General features: G+C 39.6%; 1 protein-coding gene and 1 long non-coding RNA gene across 2 annotated transcripts in view; both read right to left on the bottom strand.

Annotated features, from left to right (window-relative positions):
• Positions 1 to 488: 488 nt before the first annotated feature.
• LOC144635118 (uncharacterized) overlaps positions 489 to 17277 on the bottom strand; it is a 69600-nt gene continuing 52811 nt past the window's right edge. Inside the window, exon 2 of the long non-coding RNA XR_013567318.1 lies at positions 489 to 2271. This is a non-coding gene — a long non-coding RNA (uncharacterized LOC144635118). The remainder of the gene's footprint in view (positions 2272 to 17277) is intronic.
• Positions 2432 to 17277, bottom strand: part of LOC144634919 (disheveled-associated activator of morphogenesis 2-like) — a 28262-nt gene continuing 13416 nt past the window's right edge. The window contains exons 13-31 of the mRNA XM_078493972.1: positions 16998 to 17130; positions 16848 to 16894; positions 16137 to 16201; positions 15629 to 15751; positions 14076 to 14456; positions 13446 to 13490; positions 12398 to 12460; positions 11488 to 11562; positions 11078 to 11185; positions 10498 to 10604; positions 9905 to 9993; positions 9680 to 9793; positions 9038 to 9138; positions 7893 to 7954; positions 7417 to 7477; positions 5592 to 5726; positions 4886 to 4981; positions 4408 to 4482; positions 2432 to 3705 (exon numbers count right to left, since the gene is read on the bottom strand). Of these exons, the coding sequence (XP_078350098.1) occupies positions 3427 to 3705; positions 4408 to 4482; positions 4886 to 4981; positions 5592 to 5726; positions 7417 to 7477; positions 7893 to 7954; positions 9038 to 9138; positions 9680 to 9793; positions 9905 to 9993; positions 10498 to 10604; positions 11078 to 11185; positions 11488 to 11562; positions 12398 to 12460; positions 13446 to 13490; positions 14076 to 14456; positions 15629 to 15751; positions 16137 to 16201; positions 16848 to 16894; positions 16998 to 17130 (2159 nt within the window). The 3' untranslated portion in view covers positions 2432 to 3426. The remainder of the gene's footprint in view (positions 3706 to 4407; positions 4483 to 4885; positions 4982 to 5591; positions 5727 to 7416; positions 7478 to 7892; positions 7955 to 9037; positions 9139 to 9679; positions 9794 to 9904; positions 9994 to 10497; positions 10605 to 11077; positions 11186 to 11487; positions 11563 to 12397; positions 12461 to 13445; positions 13491 to 14075; positions 14457 to 15628; positions 15752 to 16136; positions 16202 to 16847; positions 16895 to 16997; positions 17131 to 17277) is intronic.

Genomic DNA, 17277 nt, shown 5'->3' with positions numbered 1-17277 from the left:
TCTGAGTGCTGAAATCTGGATCACAGTCATGAAAAATGACAGAAAATGCTAGCAATTCTTTTTCAAGAAAAAAAGAAAAAAAATGCTCGTTTTCCCAAAAAATGCCGAAACAAATGCAAGCATAATCGAGAAAGGCCTAACCCCCCCCCCCCCCCTCTTCCGAAACCCAATTTCTTCATATCCCTCCCTAGTCTCTTTGTGTCGTCACGTAACGCTTCTCAGCACTGTGGAGGGAAGAGCGTTGCGTGACGAGTCTAAACAACGGCTGCGAAGGAGACTAGTCCCTTCTCATATTTGTGAAAAGTGTGTACCTTATTCTTAATAATTTTCGCGAGTACTAATTTTTGCCCCTTGCAGTTAAGGTACAATTAAGTGCAATTGACAAAACTTTCAAACTGTTTTTTTTTTTGAGCTGTTTGCGAAAGAGGATAACGTTTCTACAACGAAGACAAGATGAAAGAAACTCGGCGTGAAATGGAGAACTACGATGCAAGTAAATTGCCACATTTTATTTAGGCGTCAAATGAATTGCCTCATTCCTTTAATTTACAAATGGGTAAACTTTTGATGTCTCTTAATTTACAAAAAAAGCATACATACATACAATTTTTTTAAAACGCCTCCATTCTAGAGCAAGGCGAAATGAATACAGAAATAAAAATATCTACAGAATAATGAACATTTCGCTAGCTGCGTCGTACAAAAAATAAAGGTACCAAAAGCAATGAACAGCCATGCTACTCAACTAATCAATGAATTCAAGTTAGGGCCCCCCCCCCCCCTAATACGGTAATAAAACTATGACACTAGTCAGAACTTACCGAATAATTAAGGACACAAGTAATTAATTTAACTTACAATATAATTTAAATTTATATAATTATCTGTTGATACTAACGTGTATCATGATTTAAGTATATTTTATTACATGTACGAAATATGGAGTTATTCGGAGAGAACAAAGTTGAGCCTTAACATTACCAAGCAAAATGTTGAGAGCATAACTTTTTTCGTCTCTGTGAATTCGCACACATTACATTCCTACTTTGTAAACTGGTTCAGCAAGCTGTCACTCTGCCTTACCAGTTTAGTGAGCTGCGCACGCCTAAGAAAATAAACGCCGTCCGCTGCAAGAAACGGAAGGGGCTCAATTAAAGCTAAATATATTTGGGCGCAGTAATTTTATCTTCTTGCCTAAGCCAAAGGCTGCTGGTCACAAAACAATAAAAATAACAAACATTTCCACCTGTTTGCAAAAGCCTGACGCATTTTCTGTTGCCTCTCGTCTCACTTTCGCAACGAGGCCCGGTGTAAAGCTGTTCAAGTAAAATCTCGTTTGATTTGCACGCGAGTATAACACCTGCCTCGTCACCAGGCGTTCTCCTCCTTGGTCGTGCACGGTTCGCTTGGCGTTGTGGGCCTGATGCGGACGGTTCGCTTGGCGTTACTAACCATCAACCCCCGCGCTCATGGATTTGCGGCCGACCGGCGCCTGGGAACGAGGCAGAGTACAACACAATGTTTTCGCTCCAGACTCAAATATTCAGACTCAAAAGACTTTTCTATAGCTGTAGCCAAGTTATTAAACTAAAAAACAATAAACCGATGATAATTTTCGGTACGTCTTCTATTTTAGGTCAAGCGCCATTTTCATGCAGCATGAAACACTGCTAAGCTCGAACGGCCATTAAACCGTAGAATTTCTTCCAACTGAAACTCAATTTATTCACCGTAAAATGCCGGTTTTAAGCCCTGGGCTTATAAAACTTCGTAAGGGGTCCCTGGGTGGGGTTAAAACCCGGAGAGCTTAAGAGGAAATCCGCCAGGACTTCGAGTAGTTATTGGACAAAATTATGTACCAAAACTATTTACACCTGATTGCAAGCCTTTGTGTTACTGCTTCAAATATCTTATCGAAAGAAATCTTTTCTAACAACACCACACATCGAAAACACATTTTGAAGTTCCGCTGAATTCCACTGAATCGCTTAAAAGATGTAAGCTTTTGCCCATAGCTTGTGAACTTTAAATATCATTTTCTCAGACTCTGATAAGAAATTGTTGTACCAGAATTATTTCCACCTTATTGCAAACTTTTTTGTTACTGCTTCAAATATCTTATCAAAAGAAATCTTTTCTAACAACACCACACATCGAAAACACATTTTGAAGTTCCGCTGAATTCCACTGAATCGCTTAAGACGAATTTACAAAATGGCTACACGTGAGATTTTGCCCATACCTTGTGAACTTTGAAATTCATTTTCTCAACTCTGATAAGAATTGTTTGGTGTTATCACGGATAATTATTACATCTTTACCTTTTATTAAGGATAGGAAATAACGCAATAGGATTTAAATTATTCTGGAAATTGATTTTTGTCCAACTTTAATAAATATTACTCGACTTCCTAGTGGATTCCGTCTTAAATCGGCATGGCAGGGGGGGGGGGGGGGGGGAGATTACCGGAATACTTTAATCTAGAGGGTTGGGTGGGGGGGGGGGGGGGGCTTATAACCAGTATTTTACGGCATTTGCCGATCTGCACACATCCCAAATCGGCAATACCACTGTTAACCGGCAATTAAATTTAAAAACTTTTAAACCTAGTCTCCTATGAGGAAAATATTATCTTAATATAACAAGTCAGTGTGACCACAATACCGTAAAATTCCGAAAATAAGCCCAAGCCTAATGTTTGCTTAACGTCCCCCTTTCTCCTTTTTTTTTCGGGAGGGGTCTTTTTTTCGGAATTTTACGTTATTACAAACACGTTATGGCTGAAAGTGACGTTTAACTTTCACATCGTGCGTTCTAATTGAGTTGCCCTCGCTTTGGTTCGCACAAAACTACTTTACTAGTTAAAGCCTGTTATCAAGACAAGTCACTTGTTTTCACTAGCTCATAATGTTTTCTCACATTTTTTGCATTCCACTCTATCTTTTAGATCCTTGTGCTAAGCTTGCCACCTTTGTTGGGAGAACAAGTGCCAGATAGTGGCGCGATCACTTCTACGCCGAGAAGTGACTGAGCCCGCGGTCTTCGTCACAGAAGTTGCTAAGCAACATGACGTATTTGTTCGCGCGATTGCTTTTGGAGTACTCGTGAGCGTTCGCGCTAGTTTTTGATTGGATCAAATATTCGGAAATTCTCCGAGTGCTTCAAAAAAGATTTGCCTAAACTGGCACTTATTCCACCGACTTATGTGTTGTCTAACTCTCCGTTTTCTTACGCGAAAATGTTTAAACAACACTTAACTTTAAGCCTACCAACAGTCCGTTGTATGATTTTCACAAACTTATACAACTAGAATTTAGTTTTTAGATCTTCATTTTCTCACGTACAGCAAAATACGAACGGCATTCTATTGTACGACACAAGCACCCAACACGACAAATTGTGCGTAATGAAGACTTTCGTTGTCTTTAAAACTTAGTGTTTACCTTCGGTGACGCTCGTTCACGTTCGGGAACATTTTCGACTCGCCGAGCCTGCTTCGGCGGTGCCGTCCGCCTCCGACCTTTCATTTTACTCAGTTCATCGCCAAAAACGTCTCCAGTCCTCAGCGCTGAAATTAAATCGTCGAATTCGCCTCTATTGTCTCCTCCTGCGCTAGTTTTCCTGCTAGTTTTCTTTTCTGGGACAGGTTGATTATTGTGAATGAGTTTCTTGGCGGCTGACCTTTGTCGATCCCGTTCTTTTTGCTGAAAAGTAAAACAAAACGGATTTGAGTCTTACTGGTCAATGGAGACATGATATGATATGATATGGGTGCTTATATAGCGCATTTACAAAGCTCATGATCAATGCGCTTTACAATTCAAATCTATGGGATGAGACCAGACATCAAGCATGTCGTTTATTTTTCCCGCCAAGGGGAAAAATTCAACTTCTGTCGTCTGCCGTTCAGACGCGGAATTGAGTAGTTTTGTGTTTGTCGTGAATGTAAGATTTTTTTCCTATTTTTATGAGGGATTAATTTTAGAATATTTCGATAAAAAGGTAACAAAATGAAAGGCAAGCTGGATAAAACGACAGCTAGACGTCAACGAGAGTTGAAAAAAGTTTCTACTTCAAGCTCTCGCTTGATCTCAAACTCGTACGCTCCCATGGAGTGAGTGGCATAAATTTAATTTTAACAACTTTTTGTCACTTTTGAATTGGCTTTCTTGTTCCTTAGCCAATCAAAAACCGTGCTGTCTGGTGAGGGGAGATGCTCGTGCGATTGTTGACTGTGATTGGCTGAGAAGTTTGGGAAACCAACACAAAGATTTCAAGCAATGGTTTCCAATATAAGATTTCTTGTAAACATTAGGCGTTTATCAAATTGACTGGAAGTGAATTAGAGAGAGAAAACATCGTTGTCATCAATTTTCAACGAGAAATAAAATAAGAAATTATTTTACCTCGACCATGGCACGCGCTTTTCTTTCTTCTTGTTCTTTTTTCTTTTTCATTTCCTCGTTCTGATGTCTTGCTTCCTGTATGTGAAAAAACAAAGTGCAGGTCTCAGCTTGCTCTCCACTGAATACATTTCTTGGCACACAAAAATAAATGGCACGCAATGCATGCAGAAGCGATGATGTTTCACAAGGGGTCTGTTAGGTTATACTTCATTTCTGTTCACTTTTCTTGCGTTCGATCGCGCACAACAGACAATAAACAAAAAGATCCCTTCCATCGCCTCGTGACATAAAGCGATAACGCCATCACTTACGTCATCGCTTAAATATTTTCCCAAAAAGAAATGGTGTTTAATTTTCGAAATGATGATGGATCGAAAGTTGTGGATACAGGTTTAAGAAAGTGCTGCCTAGTAGTACCCAAGACGAGGGTGATTGAAAGTAGTCGATCACGCGCGAAAACAACGTGGTAGCAACTTACCGCAAAGGAAACCAAGAATGCAGAAAACAGGCCGAAAAACTCATCTGATTGGAGCTGCTTTGAATCTTCTCCAAACATGGCCACTGCTTTTGCATACTAAACAGGCAGAACAAAGTTAAATTTCATCATAACCACACAGTACGAAAAATGTTTTGAGAACAGTCTTAGCTTGTAATTTACTTAAATTGAACGGTTAATTGAAAAACAAATCAGTTGACTACCGAAATGAAAGGTTATGTTTGTGACCAAGTGAATGACCAACCCACTGACCAACCGACCGACTGACTGATTGATCGAGCAACCCACTGACCGACCGACTGACTGATTGGCCAATTGACTGACTGGCTGACTGACTGGGTGGCTGGCTGGCTGGTTGGTTGGTTGGGGGGACACCGCCTGGCTGACTGACCGACTGACTGACTGACTGACTGACTAACTGACTGACTGACTGACTGGCTGGCTGGTTGGCTGACTGACTGACTGACTGACTGACTGACTGACCGACCGACCGACCGAGCGTCTGTCTGTCTGTCTGTGTCTGTTTGTCTGACTGGTTGACTGAATGACAGACAGAATAACTGAGAACTTTAACTTGTTGAACTTAGTTTGAAAAATAGAGCCTTTTTTCCGTCCTTGATTTTCAATTCTTTTAACTATTCAGACTAGTCAGCGTGGATGAATTATTATTTGGGAAGTAAAAACTGACCTTTTGTTTCATATCCTTCCAAGTGTCGTCCAACTCAGACAATGAGAACTGTGCAACTTTCACAAAGGAGCCCATAGATTCTACAAACTTGTCTCCATGAGTGCGTTCCTTCTTTTTATGCTGAAATTCAAGCTCCTACAAAACACAGAAAGCATACAAGTTTAGCTTTGGTCCCGTGAAAACTTCAGTGTAAATCAAGTAGTTCATGTAATGTTTAATTGACTCGCAGTTCGAGCTTTATCAAGCAGTGCCGTAGCTAGTAAGAGGCAAGACGAGGCACTTGCCTCGTCTAGATTTTAACCCGAAATTAAAAACAAAATACTATTAACAATACGCGGTATTGTTAACACTTAACAATACGCGGTATTGTTAAGTGTCTTTACGATAATGATAAACGATCGTGCTAAACGCCTCGTAACAAAACCATCTGTTATCTCCAAGGAGACAAACATCTGTCATCTGTTCTTGTATCTAATGGTTATCCTTTTTCTTTCTTGCAGAAGATCACCAAGACCAGAAAACCGAGCACCAATGCTGAACCCGCGACCGAGTTTAAATCCACTGCGGTTTTGCCCTACGTCAAAGGCCTTTCCGAACAACTTCGCCGCTGCCTACAACAACAAGGCGTGCGGGCTGTTTTCAAGTCGGAAACCACACTACGATCACACCTAGTACTGCCGAAAGACGCTGTTGATTCCACTAAGCAAGATGGCGTCGTTTACAGGATTCCTTGTGAATGTGGCAAAGTTTACATCGGTGAGACTAGACTTTCAAAAAAGTCCTTCGTCTCCTCGCGACTTCGTCGCTCGCACGACCGCTTCGCGACCTAAAAGGATCGCTTCGCTCGCTTATTTACTCTGAAAACTCGCGAGGTCGACTTGTGGCAAGTCTACGGTGAGACGGGAAGACCTATGCAAGACAGGATCAAAGAACACGACCGGGACATCCGACTCGCCCGTACCCAGACCTCCGCCGTTGCAGAACACACCAACAACACCGGACACTACCGCTTTGGAACGAGGTAAAGTTTATTGATCGTGACCCACACTGGTACAAACGCAGGGTCAAAGAAGCAATTCACATAAGACTACAACCTAATAATATGAACAGGGATAATGGAATTGAAATTCCTGAAGCATGGATGCCCACGATCAAAAAACAAAACAACAGGAGAACTGTACGACAGCGGACCGCTGAGGGAACAACAGGACACAGAAACAGCGAGGATCGAAATGCACCAATCACAGCTGTTGAAAACCAACCAATCACAGCGCAGCAGCGTGCTTTATAAGTTTACACACAACCAGTCGACCTTATCGCCTGATGAAGACTAGCAGTGTGGAGTCTAAACGTCCCGATCTCCATCACACGAGACTACGTCGTATGACAAACGAAAAATAATTTATTATTTAAATACTATTAGTTTGTAAAATAATCTTCAGTTAAAGGAGCTTGATTTTTCTGAAGAAATACCTTTTGAAAATGCCGCGGTAAAAAGCGTTTCAGGGCTTTTAGATTTCAAAATGTTCTGGGGCGAATTCCCCTTAATCCGTCTAGTGGCTCGTGCTTTCGGCGATCGCAGACTTTGCCTCGTCTATGCTAGAAGCTTAGCTACGGCACTTTCAAGTCTAAAACACTCGGCGCAGAACCGCTCCAAAAACCTCTGATGTAGATCTTTTCATTCTTGCACTGATATTTAGATTTTGAGCTATTTTGGCCAAGAAGATTAGATATAAAATTTAGCCGTGTCTTTATCAGATATAGACACTCATTAAACATTAATGTCCTTGTATTTTCTTAATGAGTTTTTGAAAGGTCTGCTTACCTTCTCGACCTCTTTCAGTTCTTTTTTGACAGCAGTTGTTTCGGTCTCTAAGTCGTTCAAACTAAAATAAAAAACAAAGAGTAATTTAAAGATAGTACATATGAAGCCTATTATAACGTAGCTCAAGCACGATTCCACCAAGGGGCATTGGATGTCCGATCTCATCCCATGACTCTAATTGTGAAGCGCATTGAGCTTTGAGCTTTGGGAAATGCGCACATTACATTACATTACATTACATTACATTACATTACATTACATTACATTACATTAGCACAAGAAAACAAAATTGTTTGTTTTTGTGGCTTCTGCGACTTTATTCCTAGTGAGGACATCAAAAGAAGAATGAGCGTGTTCGTTCTTCTTATAAGCGTTTATGCGTTAGGCCTGGCAAAACGAGCAAGAAAGATACTTCCTCGCTTTTCGGGCCTTTGCGCTTGTGTCCATGCCCTTTGAAAACCAGCCTTGACACTCACTTGACTTTAGCGGCTGTTCTGACGTGCGCCAATTCTTCTTCTAGCTTGAGGACTTCAGGATACTGAAAGAAAAAAGTTACCGGTATTTCTTAATAACCTATGAAATACTAGTAGTCATTTGGATTCCTCAATTACCTCTAATAAACTCGTTATCGTTATCGTGATTTTCAGGAACCTGTTAATTTGTTCTTTTAGGTAAAAAAAAAAACAGTGTAATTGCACTGTCAGAACCGAAATTTGGTCAATTGGATATAAATTGTGTACACGCGTAAGAACGCTAGGAATTTTAAATTTCCACTCCCTGTGAATTAGATGTTTGCTCTCACGAGTTTGAATGTTGTTTTCAGCGAACTCTATCATTGTTTAAAGAACTCGTGTAATTGTGGTTTGGCCCAAATGTTTGAAATCGATTTGACATTGCTTTCCCAGTGCTCGGCGGAGGGTACACGTTTTCCCGCGCTTGGCACTGGTCAAACGTTTTCCCGCACTTAGCACTGGTCAAACGTTTTCCCGCGCTTAGCACTGGTCAAACGTTTTCCCGCGCTTAGCACTGGTCAAACGTTTTCCCGCGCTTCGTGCTGCAGGTTACACGTTTACCCACAGGCGGCCCAGGCTCTCTCGTTAATTATTTGCAAGGGTCGTTGTCGGTTCGACTCAAGCGATCGAAAAATATGCTTCATAAATTGACGAATTTGAGATCTTTCGTTCCTAAATTACAATAAACTGTAAGCCAAATAAATAAAGATCACTTACCTATTGTTGATTGTCTGTTATTGTGTGATTTTGAGGGTAAGTGATCTTTATTTATATGGCTTACAGTTTATTGTAATTTAGGAACGAAAGATCTCAAATTCGTCAATTTATGAAGCATATTTTTCGATCGCTTGAGTCGAACCGACAACTGAGGGAACGACCGTTGCAAATAATTAACGAGAGAGCCTGGGCCGCCTGTGGTTTACCCACGCTTGCTGCTTGTTGCACGTATTCCCGCGATTAGCGCCGGTTTCATGTTTTCGCGCCCTTGCCACCCGTCAAACGGTTTCCCGCGCTTGGTGCCGGTTACGATTTTCACCGCTGATTGGATTATTGTAATAAACCACTGCCATCGTGGGCAGGGACTTGCATTTCGTTCGCAAGAAACTTACCTTCCTTTCCAGTACCATGATGAGGTAGTGAAGAAGAGTTATTTTCGAATTCGAGCTGGATTTGGTGTCGATAATCCTGTTCAAACTGCCCAGCTTGAATCCTTAAAAATAAATGAATTAAGTACCACATAAAAAAAATCCTTATCTCACTCTTGCCTAACAGAACAACAAGCTAGGGGGATGACAATTGAAAATAATTTTATCATATTGAAAAACTTGTTTCAAGTCTTTGTTTTTATTTTAATTTTTGATTATTTTTTTAGCCCAAAAGTGGTGGGGCCGCGGCCCTACCAGCCCAGAATTCAATTTTTTGGCATGATTGACGCTGTACGCGAGAAAAATTATAGACAAATGTATGTGAAATTAAAAACATAACTGAACGCTTTCTAGTCCAGCTACATCCTTCAAACTCGGCAAATAAAAACTTTTGCCTAGTATCTTAACTTTACAATTCATAAGTTGTCCAGAATTCAATTTTTGTACAAGATATTTGCCGTCGGATTCCCATACAAACACTGTAATTTCTACCCGCTTTGCCTACTCGTCAAGATGGCGTCGAAAAACAAGGCCTATTCCAGTCGCAAAAACGATAACTACCCCCCCCCCCCCCCCCCCACTCGGCAAAAAATAGCCCTCTCTTACCGACAGCGTTCCCTCTTGCACCTCTGTTCATGTAGTTACCAAACGCGAGAACAACTTCCAACAATATTCTAAGCCTTTTACTTCTCTGAAGTTCTTTGGACGCCTCAAGTACAGCTATCAAGAAAAATCAAGCTTTGTTAGATGCAACAACATTATCCCAAAATTAGTTTACGGTCCAATTTGGGAACAATTAAATGAAAAAAAAGTTTCTAATCATTCACATACCTTGCACTCTTGGTTTTACTTCGCCCATTCTTTCGGGGAATCTCTTCTTATAAAACAAGGATTTTAGTCTTTGCTCGTAATGAACAATTCTGTAAATAAGTAAGCAAAAAGGCAAGTTCGTGTATGGAAAAATATCAGGATAAGAAATTTAAACTACAAACATATTTACGGAATACAGTAAAAGTCGAACTTAAATAAAGGAATTGTGTCACGGATTTTAGCCAGAATTAGACGTAAAACAATGGCCACCACATTAAGTGAAATATAAAAATAGCCAGGCTTAAAACAGTGAAGGCACATTTCAGTAAAAAAGCGAATACAAAAGAAGGTACAGAGTTGAAGAAAATTAAACGGATCGCAATATGGCGTTTTTAAAAACTACTGTTAGGCCGTCGAACAGTTTTCAAAGTTAACCTCGTTGGTTTTTAACTTTTAATAATAACGCCCGGGAGACATATTTGTTTGTAATGAGGCTATGGTTTTGTCATTTAGATCCATAGAAGTATTTCTTTGCTGCTAACATTAAGTTTTAATTGAAACTACGACAAAAAGGAAAAAGCTAATTTGGTTTCATTCAAAATCTCATTTCTAACCTTGACATGTCGTATAAAAATCTATCCGCTCGAGCAAAGTTCTCGATTTCTTTGTTGTGTGCATTTAGAAGATTCTTCTCGTCTGATGTTGGGACGTACTTCAAAAGCTGCAGATGAACAAACAAAACAAAACAAGTTATCAAAAGATAACCACTTGAGCCATCTGTTTAGAGTGCGGTTCACAATTGAATTGACATTAAAGAAAACAACAGGGCAAACAAAGTATGCTCATGGTTATTGTACAAGGCTCGAGAATTAGTGATCGAGCCAATTGTCTAGTGTTATTGGGCAAGACACTGGGAGTCTCACCTGGCAAATACAGGGGGGGCTACCTTATTACCTTATTATACAGTTCTTATTCATACAAAAATTGTTGTACGGCGTCGTCTAGTGCATTGTTTAGCATGTTTTTCTTCGAAATTTTCTCATGCAAAATGGCTCAAAGTGGACTAAACTAGTCAACACGTTAGACGAAACATTGGCCAGCCAGCGAGACAGTGCCTCTAAAGCTGGCAATGCCTTCTAGACTTACATAGCGATGTATTTCAGACATAAATAATTCAATGAAGTTTGTTGCTACCTGTTCGACCATGTCTTTTGATAGTTCGTCGTTTTCATCCACTGAAAGAATGGCTGTTGTGATCTCCTCGTCTGTCATCTTTAGTTTCGTGAGCAGAATGCCGCAATTCTAAAAGGCAAAATTCAAGTATGCCTTTAACATAAAACTACATGGATACGTTTGTAATTAGGAACAAAACCTGCTCATTTTCGAGCCATACAACTTGTATTATTTACGCTTTTCTGAGGAGATTTCGGTAATTCGTTTTAATTAAACTACATTTTCGGGTTGCAGGTCAAGTTCGCAAATCTTCGGGACTTCGCGTCAAATTCGGAAATCTTCGGAAGACTTCGTGTCAACTTCTGAACTGCTCTCATCCAATCAGAACGCAATAATTTTGTTAAGTGTCCTATAAAGTGAGGAGTGCACACCTGAGCACGTCTGCTATCGATTAGTGACAGCTCTTTCGGTCTTGATACACTGTCAACAGCATCCTTGGCGTCTTTCTAAATTGAGAATAAATAAAACGCAAAACTTTACTGACATTTCTTTGTGTAAAAACAGCATTGTTACCAGTTATCAACAGCCTTTGATTTTAGTACCAGTGCCATTTGAAAAAGTTTTTGATTACCCTATACTAATTTATAATGAAATGAAATATACTTAACGCTTCATGAAATTAAGTTAAACGCAAATTTCAAAAATTCGCGTTAATTTAAGTCACGTTAATTTTTGTTAACGTTAATTTCCGTGCCGTTAATTAAGTGAAACGTTAATTTCCATGAGCTTAATTTCTATATTTTGGCCCCAATTTCCTGATACAGTCCAGACGTTTTTGACTCCTAGAAAAGGCATTATTTCATCAGGGTGGAAATCTGCCGGTATCACTAAAACTGTGAAGAACGCTCGAGGCGGTCAGATTCCTTCGCTTTAAATAACCCCTACGTTTAGGATCATACGCCTAGTGTTGAAATAGACTTGTTCCTGTTGTCTCAACAAGTGTTTTTCTTTGTGTACGTCGCGTAAATTACCTTCATTTTGAAATGTTACCCTCTCTTTCGCGTTAATTTCCTTTTTTGGGAAGTAATTTTCCCGTCAATTCGCGTTAATTTCAAATACTTAAATAAACGCAAGCGGCAACTTCCTATAATGAGGTCATTCTCTCTGACAGCTGTCAATTCTACGTTCCACTAGTAGTTTTTTGATTGGTTAGTTGAAAAAGAAGCCATCAAAATGTTGTAGACCGGCATGTATTGTGCGAAGATCATGGGTTCGATTCTTATCGGCATTGTTTTTTTTTTTCTCAATATTTTTCTCAAGTTAACTTCGTTTCATACATACCTCCTTTTTTTGGTAGGCAGAGAACATTCTGTCAAAGTCTTCAAAATCCATGACAGCATATACCTGCAAAAGAATAATTTTTGTTCAAAAAAAGTAAGTTACAAATCAAATCCTTTGCAGTTCTTCCCTCCCGCGCGCGCCCGGGGTTTTTTTTTTTTTTTTTTTTTTTTTTTTTTTTTTTTTTATTTTTGGTTGAGAAAAAAAATTTTTTTTTTCCCCATAATTTTTTTTTTTTAAAAAATTCCGGAGAGAAAAAAGGAAAAAAAAAATTTTTTATCCTTATTTTTTTTTTTTTAAGGAAATATGGCGTTAATAAAGAAAAAAAAAAAAAGTTTGTCGCGGAATTTTTATTTTTTTTTTTAAAAAATCCCTTCGTGTGGGCTCACAAAAAAAATGCAGCCGAGATTGCGCAGTACGGACTGGAATTCATCTTTAACTTCTCCTTTTTTGTTGTTTATAGTGAAAAACTCAGAAAAGAGCTCTTTGTTGTGAGGCCCGCCTGAACAATGTCCAGCAAACAAATTGTCACATAACAATGCAACAATTCGCCAGAACTTTAGCCAACTATACAGTTTTTCAAAAAATATATTACTTAAGTAATGAAGTTTTCATGCTCATCCCATAAACATGTTTATCTTAGAGCATCTTATTACAAGCTGAATTAAGTTTATTTTATTACGTTTTGCCAAATACTCGGTATGAAACTATCATGATGGAAAGAAATTACTTCTGTGGATCGAAATGACAAAACCATAGCTTCACTACAACCAAATGTCTCCCGGCGTTATAATTTAAAGTTAAGAGCGAACGAGATTAACTTTGAAAACTGTTCAGCTTAACAGTATTTCAGAGTATTTCAAAAACTCATATCGCAATCCGTTTCAATCTTCTTCACTTTTGTCCATCCGTACCTTCTTTTGTATTTGCTGTGCCATTGAAATGTTTCTTCACTGTTTTAAGCGGATACTTTTTTATTTCACCGAATTTGGTGACCATTTCCTACGCCTAAATTTAGCTAAGATACGTAATTAGAGATCAAAAATCTCACCTTTGCATCGTCAATATCTGTCCATACTGTTCCTTTAATTTTCGACTAAAATTAAAAATCAAAAACTCCGAATAAGCCAAAGACATCAATATGCAAGCAATAGTGAGGGATATCTCCACACATTTATATTAAACAATTCAATCACATTTTTCCATGGTCAACACTTTATGGTAATGTTAATGGGTTTTTTTGTATAGTGTATTAACCATTGCTCAAAGTTGCTCTTATAACTGTAAATGTTGTGATTCAAATGTTCTCTGGTTTAAAATTCTTCAAACCATTTTGATTTTTATTTCCTTTTGTTCCAGATTATGTGACAATGGAAAAAGAAAAGTTAAACTGGTTTTTAAAAAAATTAAATCAAAGCTTATTTAAACCACAAAAGAAGTAGGGGGGGGGGGGGCAACGCATTTTTCACGGTCCCTGTGGGTCGCGTCTTCCTCATGTAAAGTTATTTTCATGCTCGTTTGCACGCTGGCTAGTATGTTCCAGGCCTTGCTTTTTGCGCTTGCCGTTCTTAGCGCTAATCCCATTTTTCATGCGGGCTTCCCAACTAACCGAATGAATAGAACAGCTGTGCTGGCTCAATCAACTATACTCAAGAAAAAATAAGAGAAAAGATTTACTTACATCAGGTAACTTTGCCCAGTTGAATGACTTGAGCGGTTGAGAAGGTTTTGGTGCTTTTCTGTTCGGTTGCCTAATAGCACCAAAAAATCCACCCTCTGATTTGCCTCCAGGGGGAGGGGGTGGGGCTGGACTACCTGGAAATCCACCAGGTGGGGGAGGTGGTAGGGGAGCTCCTCCAGGAGGGGGTGGAGGTGGGGGAGGTGCAGGTCCACCTGGTGGTGGGGGAGGAGGGGGTGGGGGTGCTACCCCAGTCATTGGTGATAACTTTGCTGCTGCTGCAGCGCTAGTCAAGTTGGAAATCTTGGCGTCGTCAGGTATTGATGCTCCAACTCCTTTAAGCATTTCTTCTAGCTTGTGTCTTTCTTGACCTTCAAGTTCAATCTTGGAAAAATAGGATAAACAGCATTTTAACAGTCATCTGCTGTAGCCAAAAACAGACTGTTACACTTAAAACAACTCAAAAAGCAAAATAAAACACAACGCATCCCAAAACACAAACACAAATCCCACAACATAAATTTTTTAACTCAAAGAATTGCATGATTTAAGTAGAACCTATCTACATGTAACAGACACTTTGTAATTACTGAAAAATGGGACATTCTTTTTTAAAGGACCAGATTTTGCTGGCCAGTTCGTGAAATGAACAATGTTGAACGTAGGAGACATGAATGTCGGAGTTAACTGGAGTCTCATTTGCTAAATGACCGAGTCTTCTTTAGATACTAAGAACATGTTATGGTATGTAGGCGTTAAATGTTGGAATTAATTGGCTAAATGACCAAGTCCTCTCAAGATAGGAGGTATGCAGGTATGTAAAAAGATACTTAAAAATAGTGCATTACTTTTCCTGTATATGTTACGAAACAGTTTATAACCGCAAATGTGAAGCCATTAGCCGTAAACATAAGTGCGTGACGAATGACGTTGGCTACTACATCCGAGGTAGTCGTTCACAAGTGAAAAACTTTCAAGAACATAGTGAAATGAATGTATGAGTTGTTCAGCGACGAAATACAATGTTTTGAAATGCTATACATTTATTGTGGTGTTACATGGGCCCGGGGGGGGGGGGGGTACTCCCATATATGGGCTATATAGGTATGTGCCGCGGGATAGCGTATGGTTTTGGAGGTTCTCGGTCCTTAAATAGGGTATTGTTTTTGTTCCTTTTGGCATTTTGTTCCCGGTGTGATCCTTAGATAGGTCACCTAAATTCTATCAGCTTTAATAAACGCCCAGCTAAACGAAAAAAAAAGTATCTCAAAACTGAACTATCCGTTCAAGTATTTGTAAAGCGATTTAATAAAGATTTCTGTTTGCCCGTGCATGGTTAGCCGCTATTTGCGCCGTCACGGAACGCTTCTCCTTCCCTTGAATAAGGTGTCATTTTTTGGTTTTGGGCCTTAAAAAGGGTATCAATTTTCGCTTTCTTTATCCTTAAATAGGGTCAGGGTTTTAGAACCTTGGCGGCACACTCCTTTCCCAAAAATTTATGAGAGTACCCCCCCCCCCCCCGGGACATGGGGCTTGGGTAACATAACTTTACTCACTCTTGCTTTAGCTTCATTTAGTTTGGCCTCATTTTCACGTATCTGTTGCATGGCTTCTTCCCGTTCTTGGGATTCCCTTTCAAGCTTGACGGACATTTTATCAAATGCCTCCTTTAGCTCTTCCTGTGTACATACAACAAAAAAAAAAACATGAGAAATAGGCATGATAACACAAGACACATAAGGCAGTGAATACTTTATTGTTTTCATTCGTGTAGGATGAGGTGGCTGTGCCAGGTGGGATGCCTGTGCCACGCAGTATACACTGCACCTGTGTCAGGTCCCAGTTCCCAGTCAGAGCTACATGTTCCTGGCTGTATGTTCACTAGATCAAATTTTGGTTTCTAGTGATTGATTTTTCTGACATTTAAAGTTACCTGATGGAGTTAACAATGTCCTTAACGTTGCAGCACAGAATGGAAAATTTAAGGAGAACCTAATACAGATGACATCGTAAAAGTCCTGTTCAGCTGATGTTTGGGGTGACTTCATTTTGTTAATTGCTTACCAATTCTTGTTTCTTGCTATCCACCTCTCTTTCTTTCTTTTGAAGCTTGGCTTTAAGACCTTCAACTGTGATGGGAAAAGAAAACATTTATTAGCAATACAAATAAATTACTATATTTAGGTGGAAAGGCGGGCACCGGGCTTTTCCCCGATAAAAATCGCCGCTAAAAATAATAGGAAGTAGGGTTTTATAAGTTTGAGGTTTTGTAGCCACCACTTTTGGAGGAACCAGCTACTCAAAGACCCACTGACAACCCTGTATTTAGAGAGGAAGCCACATCAGCTCTAGCTGGTTTTTATGCGGGTTCTCTATTTAGGTTAAATTGGAATTTGGAAATGTTGGTTTTCAAGAGGGAGGAAAACTGGAGAACATGGAGAAAAACCCTTGGAGCGGCGAGAACCAACAACCAACTCAACCCACATATGGCCCTGGGACGGAATCAAACCCAGACCACATTGGTGGGAGGTGAGTGCTCTCAGCACTGCGCCAACCCTGCCCCCCACCCCCCCCCCCCCCCCAAAAAAAAAAAATGAAATGAATACCAAATTTATGTACACCCTTGGAGTAACAGCACAGTGAGGCTCCGCTAATATTTTGGACTTGTGTGGAACTTATCATAATGAAAATATGAGGTATAGTGTGTGATTATCCCTAGGATGGCAAAAAAAATGAATATTTATTTATCATAAATTAACTAATCTATCCTCTCACCATCTTCTCCAAGCTCCTCCCTGCGTAACTCATCTTCATGAAGTAATCTGTAAAATTAGAAAAAACCATCAGTTTTATTAAAATTTATTGTTATGTTACTAGGATGAGATCAGCACACCAATGTCATCAACAGAAATCATATCCACTTACGTGTCAAGAATGTAGTTAACGTTGATATCTAATGGAGCCACATCAGGGTCACTGCCATCGTCTTCCTGAACAGCAATCTGCTGGATGACTCTGTCAATCAACTGCCATAGTCTCCGTGCAACACCAAGATCATCTGCAAGACAAACAATTAATGTTTGATTACTGTTAGGATTGTGCAGAAGATAAAAAGGAAAAGGTAAAGTCTATCTTCAAGCCAAAGTGACTTGAACGGCCAGTGTTAAACGCTTAGACAAGTTCAATTTCAAATTGCAGCTACTTG

The sequence above is a fragment of the Oculina patagonica genome, chromosome 13, assembly GCF_052425735.1.
Source record: "Oculina patagonica isolate OP01 chromosome 13, crgOcupat, whole genome shotgun sequence".
Taxonomy (NCBI): domain Eukaryota; kingdom Metazoa; phylum Cnidaria; class Anthozoa; order Scleractinia; family Oculinidae; genus Oculina; species Oculina patagonica.
The sequence above is the reverse complement of the archived record's forward strand: the minus strand, read 5'-3'. Positions and strand labels throughout refer to the sequence as shown.